Raw genomic sequence first — 23861 nt, forward strand, 5'->3', positions numbered from 1 at the left:
CCGAATCGTGTGGTTGCAGTAGGTACGCGATCGTGCCCATGTGATGGTGATGAAAATTTTTAATTAAATTTAACCAGTCTTTCCCGCTATTACGGTCACTGGTTCAGCTGTGCGGTTGGTTCAGTTTGCAGACTGCGGTGGCCATGGTGGTTGCAGCGGAGATACGTTTAATTAAAACGCGGAAGAGGAATGTCCGGTTTCCTCCTCCGGTGTGTGGCCTTTGGTGTGCGTGAGTTGCTGCAGTCCCAGCAACCAGAGTGTACAGCGGCAAGGGCCAGAGAAGCACACGAGTCTATCAGTGGCCGGCTAAGCCGTGGATTCTGAGTATCAGCGTATCAAACCGTGCGGGTTATGCTCGTCCAAGCAGAGGGCCTAAATTTAGCGACACTTTTCATTAACCTTATGCGCCATGCCACCGGTCAGAGCGGGAGCACACCGAGGGAGTTTGCCGCATCCAAATCGAAGGGAATGTGCATACGGGACCACTGCGGCGATTCCCGTTGCTTGGCGGCCGTGCTCACTTGACAACCTGTCCGAATGTGTTCCGCGAAGAACTTTCTCATCCGCTTCAGCCCGGGGCGATATCTTGGGGCTTCTTTTCAGCCCGGTTCGGCCGCGGGTTGTTGCGAATGTAAGTTATTAGTGCAATTTAGAATGGATGACCGAATCACGGTGTGACCTCCCCTCCCATGAAGCGACATTGAGGAAGAGACCCCGCGTCGGGGTCTCGAAAATCTAGAACACAGCTCATAATTAATCGTGTCCGGTTTGTATTTTCGCATCCCCCGAGGATGAAAGGTGTTTCCTATTTGCAACAGTATGTAATGTTACTCGGAAATGCTGAAGAGCACTTGATCGAAGTGGGTCATTTTTTGTCGCTTTTCCTGGAGCATTAATCACTACACTGTAAAATGTTCAATCATAATTGTTATTCGAAAGGCCTGGCCTAAGGGTGATTTTGATTGTGACAAATGTACGGTTTCTATATTGTTTCTGTTTGCAACGTATGCCATATTGAAGTACGTATTGATGCAGGTTCCAACGAAACAATCAACGTTTAAGATACACGATCGAGTTGTTGATCAGCATACTGCCGACAAGTTTCTTTTATTTACGGTTACGGTTAAGACGCCATGTCGAATTCAGATAGTCAGATATGTGTTTCTGATCACTTTTGAATAAAATTTTACGTGTTATTCACCTTGTCCTCGTCTCTTTCTCTCTTTACAGGTAAGCACACGATGACGAAAAAGACGATCGTTCTTCTCTCATGCCACCTTCGGTCTTGCCACCCGGTACGTCACTTTCGATGTTATAGCAAACGTCTGTCCACCGGACCCGCTGTGAAGCCAATAACCAAACACTTAACCTAAACCGTCGCTTACGATAACGACAGCGCTCTGGTTTTCCACGCCGGCTCCACCGGTGTTGATGAAGTGAATTTATCGCTTACTGTTACTGTTATTATCGTCTCCATTTACCACTCAATTAAGCGCCGTAAAATTCGGCACCTTGTCGTCTCCACCATCACCATCGCCGGTTGCTTGGGTGCTTGGCCCCACCGGGGACTCCCTGCTGAGGCGCGGCGCGAAACATGCCGCCATACTGCTTCCGCTTGCTCACGCTCGTCTTTGCTTGCACACGTGTAAAGACCTGCGGCCGGGCAGGCCAATTTCTGGTGTCACAGAATTCGTGCCGCGCGACGAAAGATCAAAGAAAACGTTCTCCGACCTTTGCCGCAGGGCGCAGTGAAGCAGACGCCTCCATTCTGCCTGTAATGAGGTGATAAAATAAATAACAATCGAATCGCGAACGCCCCGCCAAAACGAACGCCGGTTGGGTGTCGCTCGTTTGCAGCCGTGATGGGGAATATTTGACGAACGAACGTGCGATCATGTTTCTCAACCGCGAACGGCGCATTTTAAGGTTCGCTTTCTGTTCTGTAGCATTCTTCCGCCTGTCTCTGGGTGGTACAAAGAGAATCTCCACCCTCACACCAAGGCCCGGGCACGTTCGATTGATCTATGAATCCGCCCGACACCCGGTTGCTGGCTCGATCGATTGTGTTTTTCCTTCAATCACGGGATGCACCATCGCATTGTGTTATTGGATGAATTCCTGCCAGGCTTTGGAAACCGATCACCGAAGACCCCACTGGGCACTTTGATCTTTGGTGCATCTTGTGCAGTCTCGGCTTCTCGATCGCTTCCTGCCGATTTTGCCATGAACCTATACTATCTGCCATGGTTTCGACCACCACGAATTTGAAGTCATGTGCCGAAATGCGAACCGTAAGCTTATTAACAGTAACACAGAAAAATATCCCATCGTTGCGTGTGTATCTCTCCGAAAAATGAGCATTACATACGGTGTTGTCTTGCAAAATGTACAGAACACGTTTGGTTGCCATATCTAAGGGAACATTCATTTCATACGAGCAGGAAGGTGATAATCTCTGTGGTCGGCTTTTGTATGGCGGCTTTGTATGGTTTTTGTTTACATCTACGCTCCACCTTCCTGTGGCCGTGGTGTCGAATCACATACTCGCAACACCCACCACTTCTTCGTTCAATTTTCGCTTTCCTTCGTCCGATTACATCCCACGAGGCATGTTGAGCCCGGAACAGGGAACGAATCGCGTCTCTGCTGTAACTGCAAGATCGAGCCGAATCTCGAGGGTGCGATATGGTGGTCCTTTTCCGTCGGTCGTCATCTTTGGTGGGCAGATCCCCAGCCCAGCGAAGCTTCAAAAGCCTCTCATAGGTGCACATTTCTGCGTGGGGGCCATCTATTAAGGTTTGTGCCATCATTTCTTGCTCTGCTTCGTCACGATGCGTTGTATTGTATGCCGGAAGTGTGCTTAGCATGAAGAGCTCCTATCAGTGTGACGATGGGATTTTTTCCTGGGAGGTTTACCACCTTCACGTCACTAAAACTTGCGAGGAGGAGACACTGACGATAGTGGCGGCTTTAGCTGTTTAGCCGTAAACAAAAAACAAACAGAAAAACCTTCTTAACGGTGCGTAATCTTTACTTCACACACACACACACACACACCGGAAATCGATTTTCACTGTCACCTGACTCCAGTTTGTCTCACACGGGTCACGTTAGGCAACAGATAAACGCATAAACGGAGGGCATAAAACGCGAAGGTCACACTTCCGCGAGATACACGGAACGGAAACGGGGTGCTGGAGTGGCACCGTAAAAGACAGATGCCAGTTGGGCATTGCGCGTTGAGTAGAAGCATTACCGTACCCATTCATGGTCCAGCCGGCGTTTGTGTGTGTGTTCGTAAATACACACGTCACTCATTGCTTGGATAAGGCACCGTGCGAAGATCGAACGATCGTCGTGCGTGGTGGCGTGATGCAGATGCAGAATTTCGAATATGTATATAATGCCATGTGTTTTGTACGCTTGCCTACGAGGACCGCTAAAAATATGTTTTATAAATAGTCTTTCGGGGAAGGCCAGGACTTTCCCTCCTGTACAATACTAATTTTGCACCACTCGCTTCACCGTGTTGCGGTGAAATTGCTTCCCATTCCCAACCGCGTCACGTTCTTGCCCCTCTGTCTGCAATACTAATTCCCAGCGTAGTCGGACCAAAACTTCACTTTCCCGCGAAAATGGTGAACGAGGAGAACGGAGTATGTGATAAAATTCATGAGTTGCGTAACTGCTCTCAAAATAGCCCTTGAGCCGGTTCTGTAGTGAATGGAACCAGAAGCTCTAGACACGCTGATGCCACAGGGTTTCCATACTTTTATGAGGATTTTTTATTGGCTATAAAAAAGGTAAATAATTTCAAAAAACAAATTAGTAAACTATGCATGTGAGAAGGATTATTTCTATTTTAATAAATAATTTTTCTGTAAGAATAGGTTTTTGTTTCACAGTAGCTTTTTCCTAGTTTTTATAAGATGATTAGTTGTTGTTATCGAGTATAATATTTAATTTAAATACTCGCTACCAGATGCAACTAATTTCCTAGAGCTCGAAATTTCTCTACGTACCTTAACCGTAATGAGAGAAGAAGCAATCATACCTCGCTGTAGCAATACGGCTCTTTGGAGGGATAGCATGCATGAGACAACATTGCGTCGTTTTGGGTGGTGTTGGCCCCTCTTCACAGCCAAATACCATCACCCTCTCTGGTACTGCATCTCCTCAAATACTCCACTTTCTGAAGCATGTTGCTTGCAAGATTCTCATTGCTAGTTCTCTTTTCCGTAGCTGTTTATTATGGTTTTATTATTCTTCATCCTCTACGCTGGCTGGTCTGCGGCCGGAGCGAGTTTGCACGAGCGAACGGTGCGAAGGCACGCTGAGAAACGAGATGGAATGAATTCATTCATAAAACCGTCCACGGCATTCAGCAACTCGCAGCATTTCAACTCGTTTGCCGGTTCACGCAGCCAGCATATGAATGGGTACCGGAAAGACAACTTTCGAACACGACCACATACGTGCAACCACATGGCCGGACGTATTTTCATTCAACTTCGAACGACTCCGGCGTCTACACTCTGCCGTAATACGTGGGGAGCGTACGTAGCGCAAGCCGCTCGATTTGCAGCTGAGACACACTAGAAGCATACTGCAGCCGTTTTTGATTGCACCCAACAACGGCAGTAGGCCTTCTTGTTCTCACAGCATTGAACTGCCCTGCATCAAGCATGAATATTGCACCTTACATGTAACCATGACAACCAAATGTACTCCTGGCAAAAAAGAAATATTGCCCCCTGATTGTTTTCAAATATTTTGAATTTGTTTCTTCTTTACAAATAATATATTTTTTATAGTTAAAATGGATGTGCAAACCGACCTATAAGAATTTTATAGTGATGGTAGAAATGCTACCATCGACTGCTGCGTGTGAAGATTGCAAATCGAATGCAAGCAATCAAGTATATGAAGCCATACAATTTCCCAAATTTGTTAAGTTCTCGGATAGCCTGCCCGTGGCCCCGTCACGCATACGTAATAAATCACATTGAGATAAAACTTGCTGGCAGTAGTAATTTTCTTCAAAACTTTTGCATCACTTTTCTGTCATGCTTCTCTTTTGCTTAGATCAACATTATTGGTGGAAGCTATGCTATGCTTAAAGCATTCTTTAATGGAGAGTGTTGTTTGCAGCTATGAATTTTACAATGCATTTTCACAATGCTGTAATGCTGAAAAATGTGTAACAAAACTAGTCGGATTGAAACAAAATCAATTTCACTTGCACATTGAACATTAAACAAGCTAAATGTTCCGTGACTCTTGCTCATCGCTCGAAGGATATAGAATATAAATATATTCTTCTCCTTGTTTGGTCCTTTTTGCTATTATTTCTTTCCGTGCGCAGTGTAATTTTATACTTCCGCTCCGATGGCTGTAACTGCATGGAACGAATACAAGAAAAAGTGCATTGAAAAACAGAAGACGAAAGGAAACGGAACCAAAAGTGTGTGGCATACGCAACGCATGCTGGAACTTGGCCATGGGAGAGTAAACATATTTTTTGAGTTTTCGTTACTCTTGTTGACGCGTATCCTTCGCTCATTCGGCCAATTTTTGGTCCTTTCCATTTCATCTTCATCTACCCGTCTTTCCAGCCACCCAAAATACGTAAAGTTCTTCGTAAGTTTTTGTATTCTCGTAAGGAAACGCACACACAAACACCCACGGGTAAAGCCTGGTGTAGCTCGCTGCCAGCAGAGAAAGGAAACTCTATACAGAAACAAGGATCAGGAACTGTGAGTTAAATGAATGATCGGTTTATTGAACGATGAGCTACCCAGGTGATCTTTTACAACAGATGGATATTCGTTCATGGTGTATAGCAGGGTCTTTTTCGTTGCCTTTGTGAAACGCTGGATTTGGTCTGCTTACCTCCTTCCATTCCAACACATCCACACAGGCAAGAGTTTCCATCGAACTCTCGCTTCCTTTTGCTCGTACCATCAGGTGTCTTCGCATTGAACTATGGGAACCTGTAAACCAACTTCTCATATGTTTTTTTTTCTCCATGGAAGGATATTACTGGAGCATTCGATGTTGCAATTGGCACTATCCATTATTTCGAATTGACCATGTATCGTTTATAAATGCTGCCAGAACTATTTTTATACACTTTTTTGATGCAATTTAATTAGACAAAGTTTATACTTTTCTACTTAAGTACTTTTTCTATGTCAAGTGCCACTACGTACATCTACCTAGTTCTCTGATATTGGTTGTTCCTTTTGTAACCTATGTCCTGTGTGTTTCCGGAAACGAACCGTTCACACCACCAGCTCAGCGGGTGTGCATCATTGGGATAAACCTTCAAACAAGCGCGTCCTGAGGTCCTGCGGTATACTTGATCCATGTATTGATCCCTAGAATATGCCCAGCTTGGCCATCCCTTAAGCGATAGTGTTTGAAGATAAAGAATCGGTAAAAGAATTGAATGTTTCCCTCATTTGCCGTCGGTAGACAGGATCGAGGTCAGGATAAAATTGTGAAAATGTAAATTAGGATTAAGATCGTTGACTTTGTTATCCAACAGAAGAAGAACAAAAGCAGCTTTGCTGGAACGAATGGGATTTATTGGTTGTTTTTTCTTTCTTTCTTTCAAGCGGATGTAAGAGAGAAAATAAGGAAAAATCAGCAATATAAAGTACGATTAGAAATACATTAACCTCTTGACTCGTAAGCGGAAGGGATCTTTTGTGAAGTTTTTAGAAAATAGACAATTGAAGCATTAACAAAAAGAATCAAAAAAGAATAAGAAACATCGAAACAACATCGAAGGGTAGATATGTTAAATTTAAGCAAAAAAGCATCCAATAATATTCTTAAACATAAATGTCCATCTTTGCATTTTCTTCATAATTTCAATGACCTCAATGATATCTATTCTTGAAAGCAATTCTTTAGATTATTCCTGTATACTGTAACCTACTACTGGTGGTGTTCGTTGTGTATTCAATGCTCCATTTCTTTTCTGCCTTTACGGCAGGTTATCATAACAACAGCATGTTATATAATCTTTCAATCGTAAAAAAGAAGTAACGTATTCAAGTGAATGTGTTACAGGTATTGCTTGGCATACTCCCAAACTTCCGGGTATCGAACACCCAACAAATGGTCTTTCACATTTTACTACCTTTACCCTATTTAACGACTGGGAAATATCGTCCCTTAAAAGAGCTAAAAATGATTGTTTGGACCGAGCTCTCGTATTGGAAAGATGCGACAAATCGAGTGTTGTGAATGAATACTGGGGTAAAGATGAAGTATGGAAGATCTTGTAAATGCCACGAACGGGTCAACGATGAGGTTTCAGGCGATCGAAAGTTGGAAGCCCCTGAACAACACCAGTGGGTACTGAAAACAACGACCACGAGCGTAGTATAGTAGGGTTCTTTCGTTTTATGAATGAAAGTCGTGCTCCTTCTCTTTTGCTTCCGGCTTTATCTCCTTCTTACACACGGATGAACGGTTAACTTGTCTGTCTTGCTTTTGCTCACAGTTTCACGATCGGTTTCGATTAGGCGATCTCCCTCCGATGAATGAATTTCTTCCTCTTACTTGAACGTTTCGTTGGACTTAAGTGTTTTTTGCTGTGACCCATGAACATTGTTATTACTATTGACATTATTGATGTTGTTATTGTATACGTTGCTCCTTCCGTCCTGCATTTTCTTTCATCTCGGTTGCACTCGTTTTCGCTACCATCTACATGCTTATATTTCACCTGGTAAGTTAAGAACGTTTTTCGATGTGTCTTTTGTTTTTGGATTTCTTCTCCAAAAAGACTGAACGTGCTTCTCTTTTAGCTGCCCGATCGTTTCATAGCACGTTCGCCGTACAATTTAATAAGGTAGCATAGCAGTTATCTATGCTTATTTAAGCATCCCATCTACAGCCCAGAGATTCGAACTTTGACCAGTTGTCATGATTCATATATTCGGTCGTTCATATGCATCCCCACAAATATACATTGAGCGTGAAATTACGGGTAATCAGTAATTTTGGGTAAAACTCCACACTCAGTCTATGAACGCGTATCGATGGGTGTTTCATACGATCGCGCTAAATGTGTCTGTCTTTTTTTATTCATCCCTCCAACACTGTGATTAGAAATAACGAACACGGCTTGATTTTCATATCCTAGTTAGTAGTCTGTTCAAAATCCTAGTAAACTAATTTACCCCGTGATGATCTGCATAGTATGTTTGGTGTATTCACAGTTTTGCTTTCTTTTCAGAGCATTTTGTGAAAATATGTTTTTAGAATGCATGAGACATATCAGATACTCAGTATCGACGAGAAGAGCTACAGTCTGACGAAGCTCTGGCGCTGTTTTTTTTTCTTAACTCCTCCATAATGCTTGCGATTGACTGCTATAAGGTCTACATTCTAAACAACCATTAGCATGGTTTCCTCATGGATGGAAACCTATCACCTTTATCGATATGATCCTGGACGTATAAAACTATTGGTGGGAAGATCAATTCGGAACTACCTGCATAACATACCTCTGGAGCTTGCACCCACACGTATTGCTGCTTTACCGCGCAGAATATGTTTACTTCCTTATAAACACGCACACATGCCTAAAATTTCTCGCCCTTGCATACGCGCTACAAGCTCGAGAGATTTTCCGCACCGGGAGTATTGCCGTCTCGTTTTTATGCTTGTTACTTTAGGCTTACGTTCAGCCGGTTGAGAACGAAAGAGAACTACACAAGCTAGAGGAGAGAAAAAAAAGATCAGTACTTCCGGCCGACGTGAGCGTGTACTCGCACACAACAAAAATCTCAACGCGGCTTCAGTTCCCTTGCGTCTACGGTGGAGTATGTGTCGAAGAGCTAGGGGTTAGCTTTCGTAGGTCCCAGCAAAAGTGATCGTAGGTTTTTCTTTCTCCTTGTCCTATGAAGAACGATCGTCTCGTGCTGCAATAGGACATTTGTTGGCTGAGTGTTGGCGATCAGCTCCTGGATGACGCGCCATGCGAGAGCGCGATTCGCGAGCGAATCATTCTCTCTCGCAATCACGATCGCACTCGCAGCGCTCTCACTCTCAGAGTACGCATTCTACTAAGCCATTCTCGCTGCGCCTGTGGATTGGCGGTTCTCGGAAAAGTTAGGGGTTTTCAGTGCTCAAGAAGTCGAGCAGCCGCTGTCGGCTCATGTGTAGTATTTCCTCCAACAAACACGCGAGTTTTGTCGTTGGCGGTGCGTATTTGTATTCATATATGCCATTCTACGTCTGAAGTGCGATATCGTCTGTTTGTTAGTGATCGTACAATGTTGATCGAGTTATTTGCCTTTGTGACTTGTTGCGTGAAAACTTGCAGGTGCATTTCACCTGCTAATAGTGTTGATGTTCGCTCTAACTGTGATCAACGGAAAAGTGCATTATTGTGAAACTAAACAACGCTTCGAATATCGATGTGAAATGCCGATTGTTGAACAAATTCGGTTGAGAATTGTTGTATGTTTTAGAAAGCCCTGTGAACGACCTAAAGGATACAGTGATTTAAACAAACATATAAATTGAACTGAGAAAGTTTAGCGGAAAAGACACCACATTGATGAAAAACACTCCACATCAGATCTAAATACTCTATATCTATATAGAAACGGCCGATTTCAATGGTGTAATTGGTGCACAATATCGTATAATTTCGGTGCGGCGTTTAAAACATTCATCTGCCACACACCGAATAGCTCGTTGAAGTAGTGATTTTATCACTTTTCTTCGCACTATAGTGCCCCGCCGTGTACTCACCAGCAGGCGCAATATCAACCGCGCATTATGCTAATGGCGCATTGCCTGTGCTTCCCGCGAGTTATTCATATTTTTGCAACCCCTTTCCGACGACCGGCTAATGGCGACGAAGGCCATTGCTGTAAGATCATATATCCGACGGCAAATGATAGATCGCAAAACTGAATGGAAGGCTAACACTCCATTTATTGACTCTCATAATTGTATTCATGGGTGTGCATCTTTTAAGATACTCTTCAAATATTAGACACTTGGCCAAATTCTATTTGCATGTACGTTGTTTGATCATGATTTTTTAATTAATCTGACAATTGTTTTAATCTATAATTACGATTATTCGATAAAGCGGAGAGCGTAAAAAACGTGATCAGAATGAAATTTTTCTTTAGCGATCGAAGAAAACACATTTCTTCGTCGTTCAATGTGCATTTCGTGACGACATTGATGTCATTGAAGCCAACCTAACTACCTAACTAGTCAACGCTCATTGTTATTATTGAGTTTCCATCGTTGTTTTAATTCAGTTTGATGATTTTATGTAATACTATATGGATAAAATATAATTTAATTGATTATTCTTTAATCGCTCAAAGTGTCAATACTCCGTCAATATCGCCGTGGAATTGTATCAACCAGCAAAACGATACTAGTGGGGATACTAAAAGTCAAAAGGGATGTGATCAACATGCACATCAAACATTGCTGTGCACTCATACTTTAAGATTATTTTGCCACACACAACGGCGGCTCCCTCTTTGTCAAAAGAGTAATGAATTCTAATGCATAAGCTATGGAAAATCCTATCAAATTTGTTCGGTCATTACACAACTGCTAATACCCATCAGCGCTGCTAGTAACTTGATCCGTGCCGCCTCTGGTACCGACAAGGCGAGGTAATATTCTTAGTTTGCGTTCGACCAAAGCTGGATTACCGAATACAATCCTTAGCCCGTGTGCCATGGAGGACGATGAAGTTTTCCTTTGTGTTTATCCGCAAAGCTTTCCACTAATCGATGGCATTGAAGGCTTTACGTTTCCCAGAATCGAATTATATGTCGTTACAGGCGCCATCCGAGTCGAAGCAAACAGGTACTCTAACAAAGCTGTTGCAGGATTTTGCCTTGTTTTACCCCACTTGCCACGGTTTGAAACGTCTTCGCCCGTTTTTCATTGAGGGTGTTGTGCGATTGGATGGTACCCATGTTTGCGGTTTTACGCAACTTTCTTTATGGAAACAAACTCGCAACGCCCGAGCAAACACCAACTATACCAACCAGCCAACCGGTAGACACTCGAAACTCGCGATGATAGTCCTAAGTTGATGATTCCGACCTTGGCCACGAAGAAACCGATTGCAGCGTTTCGTGTTTGCAACAATTGTCGGCATCTGATGGAAATAGTCATATAAATTTGCTTGGCACTAACTGGTTTGTTGTGATACAATGTCGCCACTACGGAATATGTTGTTAAAGTTTTCACACAACAATTGTTCAAGCAGTTATGCTGTGTTATTCTTAGATGTTTTATGTTCTTGTTTGTGTTTCACCAAAATAAAATACACATTCCCAATGACATATAGAAATGGTTATGGGAAAAATGAATATACACATTTGGTGTGGTTCGGACAAAATCTAGTACATTCTATACATGCGTAATTATACAATGTCAACTTCATTGACAAATGACTGATCTGGCGGACTACGAAAACAAAGCATGCGGGAAGGGATCAAACGCCCTCAAACACCTGAAATGATGATGACAACGCGACTTCTTAATAGTGACGTTCGCTCATCGCTTGATTCGATCGTTACTGAAGTCATTTTCGTTATTTCATTGTACTTGAGGCGATGGTAGCGCGGTGGTTTGATGAAGAAGATAGAGTACGGGGTGAGAAGCCGAGATTTTCTTCAATGAATTCCGTTTCCTCTCTGCTTGACACTTTGCCACCCGCTTCGTAACACCCAACGCCATTCATTCTAACTTTCGTATCAGTCAATCTGAATACCAGCGATCATCATCGAGGTGCCCATTTTCTCAACTGTTGGCACTGATTGCAGTGGAACCATCTCTGGCATTAATACTACATTCACACTCCCAATATGCCCCAGCCCCATTGCAAATAAACAATAATGCGCCAACTGTGCGGAAGCGACTTTGTTGCTTAATTCAAAATACCAAATTTGGAATGAGCCTCGCACAAAAATTGTGCAAATGCAATTTAATACGATCCTGATATTATCCCTTATATATATTGCTTTTTCCCTTTTTGAAGCTCTATAAGCTACAACAAAAATAATATGACAACGCATAGTTTTACATAAGGTCAATTGTTTTTTGCCCTCTTACTTCAACGCTAGAATCATTAGTAACATCTCGATCCGATTTTAAGCTAATGTAATTTGTAACCGTACGTTCACACTTCTAAGCTTAGATTATCCAAAGGTCATAAGGGAAATGTGTTTAGCAGGATAATCAATAACATAAGACAGGTACTTCCGATCAAGGGTCGTTACGACAGTCGCTTGGTTTCCGTTCAACCGCAGCCCAATTATAATCCCCAATTTTGTGTGTGATTTGTAATACTACATTCAGGGGAAAACTAAACCGGAGGGTGAAACATATCGTGTTTCACTCGATCGCTTGCCGTACTTTTCTATCGACGGATTGTGGGCTGTTGCTAGACCTCACAACTTAGGATAACCTGTCGACCGCCTTGTAATTGAACCAAAGAACATAAAATTTACGAGAATTATCACCCTGCACCCTGCAGCACTCAAGTACGATCGGTTTCATGTTGTCTATGACACGCTCACGCTATTTTAACGCCCTTTAGGAAAGAGCAAGAGCCTGTAAAATTGAAGTTAGAACTAGATCATATTACTGGCACTAAGCGAGTTCCTGGAAGCCGAAAATCAGCGCAATTTTTAACGTATCCCATTTTTTATTTCGTGGTCGCAGCGCTGATGGGTTTGAGCAAATATCTTTTAGTTAATGAAACAAAGCTTTTCTGGGACGTTTGTACGATGTATTTTCCATAATCCCTTAATATAGCTTCTATACTATTTTGTGTCAATTTACTATTTACACGATGAGAGTTGTGGATCGCGGTGGAAATCAACTTCTGCTCGTTGAGTCTAGCACTTTGCTGCATTACAAGCCATCACATGTTTAGGGCAGAAGCTAGTGGTGGTCACCATTCATTAAACATTAGCAGGGGTACTTGATTCTGCATTGCTGCATGCGTTTATTTGTTTTCCCGTATTTTCGAGCATTTTTCTCGACACGATCGCTTCCGTCATGTACAAGATGCCCGCTTATGGAGTTTGCGCTAGGTTCTAATGGTCAACGATCTAATGGGTATTAGAAAGCATCAGCAGTTGGTAGGACTACTGTGCCTATCGTGGCAACAGCTTCGACACATCAATTGGAAAGAATTGGATGACAATTGGAGTAAATGAAATGTTAATTTAATAATTTATGTTAATTAAGTGGACATTTTCATAGAGTCGGAACCGCCGTACTCAATGCTGCGGTATGTAATGGAGTTTAATATGTGGGTCTAAAAAAACACAAACGAGCCAACGCGATGGCATTTTTTGTATCTTCTTGTTTGCATTATTTTATTTCTGCTTCGTTAATACAGCAGCGATTGAGATGAGGTTTTGAATGTTTGCACTGCAGCTGTTTGGGTGTGCTGTCGATTTACGAACCATAAAGCGCATTGACGCTTCAAATTTTTGTTGACTCAAACACAACTCAACTCTGTGTAACGAAAACAAATTGACTACGCGCCTTTACTATGAATATCAAATTCATACTGCTTGCCCATTCTGGGATGACCATCTGTGTGGTTACCTCGTGGTGATAAATTCGACACATTTAATTAATCTTTTGACACCCCTTCAATTAAAACTGTGCCACAATACATCGGACTGCGTCATACAATGCTTCAAAAATGTAAACGATTTATTTGCTTTAACATCTATATGATCGCACATGTTAGAAAGAGAAGCCAAATACAATAAAGTCACAGCACACACAATATATATATATATATATATATATATATATATATATATATATATATATATATATATATATATATATATATATATATATATATATATATATATATTAAGAGAGATATAAAGAGTCATATAGAGATACACACGATTTGAACATTTGCATTTTCCGTATGATTATGTTTTTTGGAAGTGCATCAAGCGGGAGAATAAATATCTCAACTGATGATAAAATGCTCCATAAAAATTGCGAATCAAAAATTGCTGAACAAATAGAGAATATTAAACAATAACAATTATATAAAAGAGTGGCATGTTCTGAAGTGTTTAATATTATCAAGTTTCTTTTACGTTAAAGTTCAAATTCGACTGGTTCGAAGTATATGCGGCGTATGTGCAAAGTGTACACAAAAATATCATTATGACAATCATGAAGAAGTATTCCAATACAGCAAATATGTAATATACAAACTAAGTGAATGCATAGAGCGAGTTAGTGATTGACTACTTCGTGATATACGTTACGCTTATGGTGTATTGCTAGTGTGCTGAAGCAACTTCTGTCAATTCAAGAAAACTCAAAGAAATATCGTGATGTGTGATAAAATGAATGGTTATTCTCTCCTGAAACGTTGTACAATTTAAAACTATCATATCATTGTGCAGCAACATATTCTGAGAGTGAAAATTTGAGTACTGCATCATCGCATACTAGCGGATAAGCTTAGTAACGTTTGCGTCAACATAAAAAAGTGGCTACGAAAGTAAACATTAATGAGCTACGAGGATTCGAAGGTTTCGATCCTCGTGCAAAAATGACAAACGAATGGATGGAGTGGAACGATCCCGGTATAGGGCGTGGTGGTCCTCTTGGAAGAATTCCACTGCGAGGTACAAACCATCACAACCTAAGTACAGGACTTTCAAGCGTTGCTGGGGGCATTATCGGCAGTGTCGGCAGTATTGGAGGAATTCACAACAACAATAATGTGAACTTTCTCAACAACAACCAGCAAAGCTTCCTGAACAGCTACAGTTTGAACAAATTGGCATCTGTTGGAATGGGTTTCAAGTCTCATCCGCTGATGAAAGGCTTACAGAAACCGAGAGGTAATATATACATGCGCAAATTGTTTCAATTTATAGTTATGTACACAATTATTAGAGTTTATCATGTTTTAGCACAAAGAGTAGTATAATGTTAAGCACAAAGAGTAGCACGCACCTGTTGCGACTATACTGGAACAACTGGAATTTTATTTATTTGTTTAATGTACACATAAGATGTTTATGTATATTTAAAAGCAAAAAAGAAATAGTAAACGGTGTGGAGATTTCCAGCTGTCGAATTTGACCAACAATGATTAAACAATAAAGTAATTCTACTATTGTGCAGCTCGTCAAGAAAGCGAAAGCACTGCCACCCCTGAAAATGGCGCACATTGTCAGAGGCAATACAACGCACCGGAGCGCATCGCTGCCGTACGCTGCGCAACAGTAACGGCGTCTGATGCACCTTGAACCCATTATTAGGTGCTTTGACCATGGCGATGTGTCTTGGTCACCTTTCCTTCAAGTCGCCTCGTTGTACGGCAGCCTGGCAGCGTCAACTAAAAATCGACAATGGTTAGTCGCTAAAGCTTAACCGAAATAACAGAAAAGAACTACCATTGTTTGTGATACGCTCAGCTGAAACATATAACTGACGATGGTAATATCTTACAGCCGTATGTAGTCTAGCTTCTTTCTATGAAGAAAATCATCCCACATACGACAAGTTCTAATAAGACTGATTAGTAACTTTAAAAGCTACTACTTTCGCGTTTCACAAAATTTTCGTTTTGATGCAAACTATGATCGAAATTTTTAAATCTACCTCAGTCACAATGAAACTGGTTAAAAAATAAAAGGCACGGTTCGCCCCATACACTGTTAGTTGCATTCGAGTCCAATGGAGGATTTCGGTCGTTCCGGTTGGTGAATTTGGCTTTTAAGCTGCTACCCGTGGGCTTGCAGTTTTTTTTTCATTCTATCGATGCAAGAAATAAAAACTGCTAACTGATTGAACCTACCTCTTTGGACCCCATCAACCTGTGCAAAAATAAACCCGCAACACGTTCGATCGTATGGGTTAAAGTTACACATACACATAGGCTAACTTTTCGTGATACACGAGCAAATTTATGGTTTGCAAAGTGCAACCCAAATACAATGCGCGGCGGTCTGTTGATACAACACAACCAGTTCATATGTAGTGCGCAGAAGTTCAATTCTGAGCAACCTCTTGACGAACGATTTTAAAAGCCTTTTACTCCTCCTATCGATAGTTGTACAAGTACTGATTTTGGTACAATTTTGCTTGCGGTAGGTCCATGGCATAGAAACTTCTATTCGATGGTTTTTTAAAACGTATGTATATAATACTAGCATCATAAAACTCCAACGTGGCGCAGTCAAATCCCAACCTTTTCGAATGCCGGATCTCGGCGCTGGTGCGGCATATGGAAAAGTAAACGTGTCTAGTAAAACAGCCGCACTTCCTTCGTGGTTGGTGATGGTTTATCGACAGGGCGAGACATACACGAGCGTTTGAGGTATGATGAAGAGTGAGAAAGCAAAACAAACAGAAATAGTACAAATCGCAACGAGTGAAGGAAACAATCGACCCCAAAAAAGTATTACGCCGAAAATTTAATTACACGCAAAACAGCTGGCGTCGCGCAGCATGTGTATGGCGGTACACGCGTTTCTCATGGCCATATTTTTTTCTCGTACTTTATCTATCGTTTTTACTGTTTTCCCTCCCATCACCGCCCACTCAATTCTTCGGTAATGATCAAACTTCGGGCGGTACAGGCGGCGTGGTTTCATTCGACCACCGAACGATGACGATCGATGACGAAATTAGGGACGACCAAAGGCCCCCCGACCATTCTACGGGATGATAGACGTTCTGGTGAGGCCAAAAATTGATTATCGAGCTCCAAGAGTAACCAGCCTGAGGGAAGGGAGTTGTTCCATGCTTTAATCATGATCGGGCGTGTTGATCGCTGGGTTTGGCAATCGCTCATCTAACGATGGCGGCCGTTACTACGAATCAAACACGTGATAGGTGGTCTCAGCCGTATTACGACCGCGGTCTCTTAAACTTGGGGCGGAGGCACGGCTAAATTGGTAAAAATAGCAAATGTAGCACATGTGTTGTTCTCAAACCTTGGCCCCGCTTTCAATCGATGCCATGATTACGATGAGCATCAGTGCGAGAGATCATGTCTGGCCTAAAACAATTTTGTTGGCCGCCTGGATCAAATAGCTGCAAGAATTACGATCGGCGGCAAATGGAGACGCTTCAAGCACATCCACCAATCCCGGCTGTGAAGCAGTAGAAAAAGATTTAAAATAAATTGATTGAAGGAAAAACGGGCAGTGGTAAACCAAACCACCCACTAAGGAAAATCCTCATTTCCTCGTGCACAGTCTAGGAAAAGAAGGAAAATAACCTGAGCTTAAGCAAAAACTTCACGAAGAGCATCAAACAATGGATGTTCTAAGCTATATTAAGAGCTTCTTACCATTGACACGTCAAGCAATGTCGTTGCAGATCAGATTGATCATCAACTGGTGATTAAGATTCAAATGAAGTCCACTTCCACCAAAACGAATCACCGGACTACCGGTTCGGAAGTCCGGATTTTCCAGCATCTATACCCTTGGAACGCAAAGACGGAACAGCTTTTTCTTCAATGGGTTGAGTGAGAATAAAATCCAATTGTCTGCGACACACGATCGCATTAACTCTGTGAAGTTTTTTTTAAGCAAATCTTACGTTCCCTCAACATCCGAATGGCTAGGTTCAAAGAGATGAACGCGAGAAAGGTGAAATGAGGTGTTTTTTGTTCCTTTCCATTGCGCCGCCCAGCAAAGGTGATGATCGCTGGCTCTTGCGGAAGTTCATGTTACGTTTACAGAGGAAAAGACAAAACAGCAGCAGGGCGGTAATCCGTTAAAATTTCAATTTTCCATCCCCAATCGAAAAGTTGAGTCAACCGAGCGATTACGATCCAATCGGTAGAATGTAATCCTCAGCTGATCGTACGTTCTTGATCGCGTACGGCAATTCATGCCCGCTTTGCTTGCGGGTCTTCCATCATCCTAAACTCTTCCCCCCGTTCGTGGTTTGTTCGACGCGTGGACGACGCAGAGTAAAGCAATGCTTAAGAAAGAATGAATAAAGGCAAGCACACGAAAGGGAATCTTGTAAACTCATTGATCAAATTCACGCTAGCTCCAAGAAACCGTCAGCGGAAGAATTGAGTGGTATTTTTGTGGACCCTAGGGGCTTTTAGCCCTTAGGTTTGCTAGCGGTCTTGAGCTTAGAAGCAATCCCCAACCGCTAGTCCCTGAGGCATTGTGTGTGTTCTGTGAAATTAAATACTTCCGTTCCGTTTGGTTCCGTTTAGTTCCTTCTCTTGGAAGCGAATCATTTAATAGTTGCAAATTGTGTCACTGCCGCCTTATAGCAGCGAAAGATGCTGACGGACGGGTTTCAGCGTTAGAGGACACTCGAACGTAGAGAACACGAAGAGTAGTACAGGGCTACAAGACCCACCAAAGAACTTCCCTCATCCGCTGGCAGTTAGTGAAACTGGACTCTTCTTTCCCGCCAAATCCACGCTCGACGACAATCTCGCTCGTTTTGTAGTTGGTACTTCCTATGTCGGAGGACCACCGGACAACATCTAGCAGATATGGTTGTTAATTTACCGTCACTAGCGGAAGTGGAAGTACTGACGATATTTTGTGTTTCTTTTATACCCCCCCCCCCCCCCCTCATTGCAGATGTCCCGACTCAGATGCCACCCCTGACGCCTGGTACGAACAAGAAACTAACTGATGTGCTGTACGCCTCGTTTGCTTCCTGGGAGAAGGAGGTGGAGACTTTCAAAATCACCAAAGGTAAGGATTTACTCGTCCCGTTTCTCTTGGGTGGCGATCTTACACACGATCACGGCCTGCAGACTATTGAGCTATAATTTCACAGAAGTGTTGTAGAATCGTTTAGCAAAAGATATCTATTTTAAGCAAATAATTCACTCCAACAGAAAGTAGGTTTTTCTTTCACGATGGTTTGTTAGTAGTATCAATCTTACAACAATTGAGTGAAATTCAAAATTGATCAATTGATCGTATAAATTAGTTAAAAACATTGAATGACTTAAAATGCCACGAACATACATTGTATACATTGATCTTAGATGAATGTCATGTCTCTTAATGGGATATAGCGATCGCCCTTCCTAATGGACTTTGTGATCGCCAAAAAACGACGTAATAGTAGTACATATTTATGATCAACCAAAGTTCGTAAGATTAAGTAAAAACAAAGAACAAAGTAAGGTCAATGTCAAGTAACATTGTCGTTTCAAGGAAAATACACACCTTCCTGAAGCATGTTCTTCAGTGTCAGCATCCCGGTTCGCTTTTATTGAGCTTCGGTGCATTGAAACAGAGAAAGAAAAATGCAAAAAAAAATCAGCCAACAATTAATATTTTACGACCCTTTGTGCGGGTGATTGTGTCCTTCACTGTGATTCCACCAATTTGAAGGGTGAGAATCTCTACGCCACTTCTTACTGGCTAGCGTATCGAAGTGGGCTACTGCACTGAATTCGTTTTGGACAAGGTGTTTACTTAAATCCACAGAGATGCTCTATTGTTTTGTACATGTTTTGTGTTTGTGCCTTTCTTGGCCATTGTTTTACCTTGGTTCCCACCTGTTTTCCACTACCATTAGATAATATGCCATTTTGTTTCTCGTTCACCTTCGACAGATCCTCGACAATGGACGGCCGAACATGTGCTGATCTGGTTGTATTGGTCGATCAAGGAGTTCTCGCTAGAGGGCGTCAACAAGGAACCGTTCCAAAAGATGAGTGGCCGCGATATCGTTGGACTGGGCAGAGAAGGATTCCTTGCCATCGCCCCACCATTCACTGGAGACATTCTATGGGAGCACCTGGAAATACTACAAAAAGGTTAGTTTAGATATGAAATCAATCTGATTCAAATGTGTTAAGCTCTTGTTTGCTAAAGACGTTGATTGCAGTAGCAAAAGGGAAAACAAAAGAGACAGAAGAACAAATTGAGGAACATGAACGCTAAATTTTTGTGAATTGAAGTATAATTTTCCCAAATGGAACCATTTGAAGTACACAGTCAGGCTTCTTTCCTGTAAGAGCCCATATGTTTCGTTAAATTTGATCATCTGTAGCTGTTTTATGAGCCTTACAGATGAGGGCTCTTGTAAAGGATGTAACATGTTTTGCTCTCAACGTATACCATCACTAAAAGGGCGTTTGTGCTGTGGTATAATTCATTGTTAGCAATTGCTGCCTGTTTTACGAGTGGCATCACACGATCACCCATGCAATTGGCTCACAGTAGAATGCAGTGCGTTTGGACAGCAACTAAAAAAAACAGATTTTGCAAAAACCAAGTTAGACGCTAATGGTTACGTAGTGAGATCTAAAAATGAGCAACAACAAAAAAACACAACGTTTCACCCAACGTCAACGATGGCATAGCGACGAGCAGGTAATGCGATTTTAATCAATGCACCAAGGCAATGGTGGGTAACAGTGTGCAGTGCTATCCTCACATCGGCACACCGCATTCATTGTCCATTTCAAGGGTGTACACACATCGTTACACACAACTATTTCACCGGTGAACTTACCACATCGTCGAAGATCATCAAAAACGATAGATCAGCACCACCACAGCTGCTGGTGCTGGTAGGTTCCCTCGTCACCCACGATACATTTTCCAGTAACAAACTTCGCTGCTCATCGTGATCGCTTAGCGATGGCCACTGGAGGCTACAACCACGCGTTTCCATACAACGTGCGTTGTTGCCCGTACAGCCACCAGCGCGATGCGATGAAACGTAACGAAAATAAATCTCTCGCTTCAACAAACTCGCTACTGTACACAGTGCGTCGGGACTTGGCCGGGAGTTGGTTAGAGGTCAACAAAGGCCTGCCCCAATGATCATAATGTCAACCGACGAGCATCCATAACAAGACAATTTCATCTTCATCACTTTTACTCCCTCGGTATCATCGTGTCCCGCATGCGGACGGTGTGCTTCTTACTGGGGCCACCGTACGAGACGCCAACGGGTCGATCGTGATTGAGATTGGATAATTGACTCTATTGCCATAAATCAGTTATGCTGCGGGTTAATTGGATTAACGTGCGCGTCTTTAGTCTTGGGCGGCAGGCTTATTTAATTGACGTTGGTTAATGCTAACGAGGGCACATCTCGATCAATTGCTCGACCCGATTCAATATACGGGGGCCAAAGGGTGTGTGTTGTTGTTTTGCTTACATTTTTCAATCATTTTGATTCGGTGCGTTATAATGTGTTTTTGCTTTGATTTGCATTGCTTTGATTTGCATTGCTTTTCAATTATACTCTTCCACGACGCGCGCTAACAAGTGCTCGTTTGCAGAGGAATATTCATTTGCTATTGTGTTGCGTTTGCTTGCGAATCCAGCGCAGGGTCTGAAACATGAATCAAGTGTATTACTAGAAATATGTCAAAACTGTACAAAACACGGCTTGTTGTATGATAAGCACTCCATGCAGGAGGAAATTACCATCGGCGGAACTTGCTTCCGAAATTTTCTATTACTGAAAATTCCGGTTGGCCGCTCCGGTCCGCAGTTCCGTTCCTGTCCGTGTTATTGCTGAACCGGGCTAAATTTGATTGTACGAGCGAATCAACGCATCCCACACAGCTGCCTAATGCTATTTTCCCACGCATATGGCTACCCCGTGCGTCAACCGGTACTATATTTTGAACCACCGGTGGTGGTGACCTGGCTGGCCACGGTGCTCACAAATTGAATTTAACAGCCACCAAATCGGCTGCAACCGGTCCCCTCCGGTAAAACCGGGGAGCGCCTTCGAGGCGTTCTGCTCGCCGTTTCGCACCACCTTGAAAAACACACAGTCGGGAAACATGCGTCCATTCAGGAAAATTTTGTTTCATTCTGCTACGCGGCCGAAGCCCAAAGGATCCGCACACCAACGTAAGGGCCACGGGAGGAAATCAAATCAAATCAAACGGGCACGACGACGTCATCCTGAAAAACGACGTGTTGCGTCACAACGGTAGTTTGATTGGCAAACATTGCTCTGAATCACGACCGCCCGACCCGACCGGCTCAATTGGTTTATCAACAACACAAAATAGGGCCCACCCGAAAAGGGTTGGTTTGTTTCGAAATTGATGGTTAATGGTTTTGACGCTGGCTGCTGCAGGTTGGCAAGCGCTGTTGTCAAAAATTTTCCGCACCAAAGTAGGCCGGGAAGAAGGTACATACGTCGTACGTACGTACGTACGCGTGTGCATAATCAAACGCGTGTCCACAGTCTCTTGCTCATGCACACACATGCACACCTCCGTTTCCTTCTCTTTCACTGTGATAGATTGCGAAAAGGCGCTGGTAGAACACGGTTCGTCGGCTGGCGGCAGTGTGTACGGCGATGGCTCGTGCGGACCTGCGGCCAGTGGAGTTGGCGTTAACGAACTCAACGAGTACAACAGTGCCCTTCAACGGTTAAGTGGCCAGCAGCAGGAATTCGGCAGAGGCAATGGCGCGAGCGGCAACAGCAACAATAGTAGCAATACACCCGCGTCTTCTTCCAGCACTACGACCCCCGGTACGACAACGCCGAACAGCAACAGCACCACCAACACTAGCAACCTGAGCAGCGGTGCAGGCGGCGGTGGAGGAGGAGGAGGAGGTAAGTGGCCCGCACCTCTCGGTCCGCTTCCAGCGGGTCGGGCGGTTAGGGATGGAAAATATCATTACTGTGGCAAAATGCATCAAATGGCTCGCTGGAGTCCCATGCGGCAAGATCCATTCGTATCCTTTATCCCGGGTGTTGTAGGTAGAATGGAATTGTTGCCTTCGCTCGCGTTTCATCGCTAAAACACAAACGCAAAGTAGGCAAAGCACGGTGCTTGAATAGAGTGAGAGAGTGAGAGAGAGAGAGAGAGAGAGAGAAAAAGCAAGAAAACGGCACCATATAATTAGTTACATCAAACAGCCGAAAAGCCTACCCCATCCTCAACGGCCTCGTGCGGAAGCGGTGCGTTGGTCGGGTGGGTTGGTGGGGGAGGGATTCGGGGAATAATGAGTAATCATGCGTAGCGTGTAGGGTGAGGGTGGGGGTAGGAAGGGGTGTTGTGGGTAGGCCGGGAGACTAAAATAAGAATCAACGGATCGGTGAAAAAAAAAGGTTTATTCCTCCGCTTTTTTTTTGTTCACGCATAGTCACTGCATGTAGGCAGGGCACGGCGGGTGGGCAGTAGTGCAGGGGAGGGTGGATTCGGGAGTCTATAATTTCGATAGACTGTATGGAAAGGAGAGAAGAAGAAGAAGATAAAAACCTCCTAGCGACAATCCCTTTCAAAAGCGCACCGCCAATGGCTACCTCGAGGGGCGCGCCAAAGGGAAGAGTGTTTTCCATTTCGTTTGATTGCTGTGGAAAATATTATGATCATGCTCCAATGTGTGTGTGCGTGTGTGTGTATGCGCGTGCGCGCCCTCTAATAAACTGTCTAAACCAATATCGGACGTTGGAGCGGCTGATCGATTGATCGGGTTCTTCCCTGGCCTCCCGTGTGTGCCAGCGAAAGGAAGAAACATTACTGCTAACCTTTAATTGTAACCCATTTGAGCCTCCCGATTCCTGCGCGGAACCGAACGAACTTTGATGCTGTAAAAAAAATGGAATGAAACGGATGTACATTCCATGGCGGTGGGGTGATATAACTTAACACCACATCTTTGGCTGAAGATATGCAAGCAGCGCAGTAAGGACAAAGACGCAGGATTGAAGCATTTCAGTTCTAGCGCTGATCGGAAGAGTGATGTTGTTTTTTGGATGTAAAAATTGTCCCACTTGTCGCGATCGTTTGCACTTATCGTACATTTTGTGGTTGTTACTTCAGTAGTACTGCAGTGATCGTTTTTGTGGAACCG

At 43.2% G+C, this 23861-nt stretch overlaps 1 protein-coding gene across 1 annotated transcript in view; it reads left to right on the plus strand.

Moving 5' to 3' along the window:
• LOC128720767 (ETS-like protein pointed) overlaps positions 1–23861 on the plus strand; it is an 81544-nt gene that overhangs the window by 28841 nt on the left and 28842 nt on the right. Inside the window, exons 3-5 of the mRNA XM_053814461.1 lie at positions 18642–18758; positions 19634–19837; positions 22300–22599. Of these exons, the coding sequence (XP_053670436.1) occupies positions 18642–18758; positions 19634–19837; positions 22300–22599 (621 nt within the window). The remainder of the gene's footprint in view (positions 1–18641; positions 18759–19633; positions 19838–22299; positions 22600–23861) is intronic.

The sequence above is a fragment of the Anopheles nili genome, chromosome 2 (genome assembly GCF_943737925.1).
Source record: "Anopheles nili chromosome 2, idAnoNiliSN_F5_01, whole genome shotgun sequence".
Classification (NCBI taxonomy): domain Eukaryota; kingdom Metazoa; phylum Arthropoda; class Insecta; order Diptera; family Culicidae; genus Anopheles; species Anopheles nili.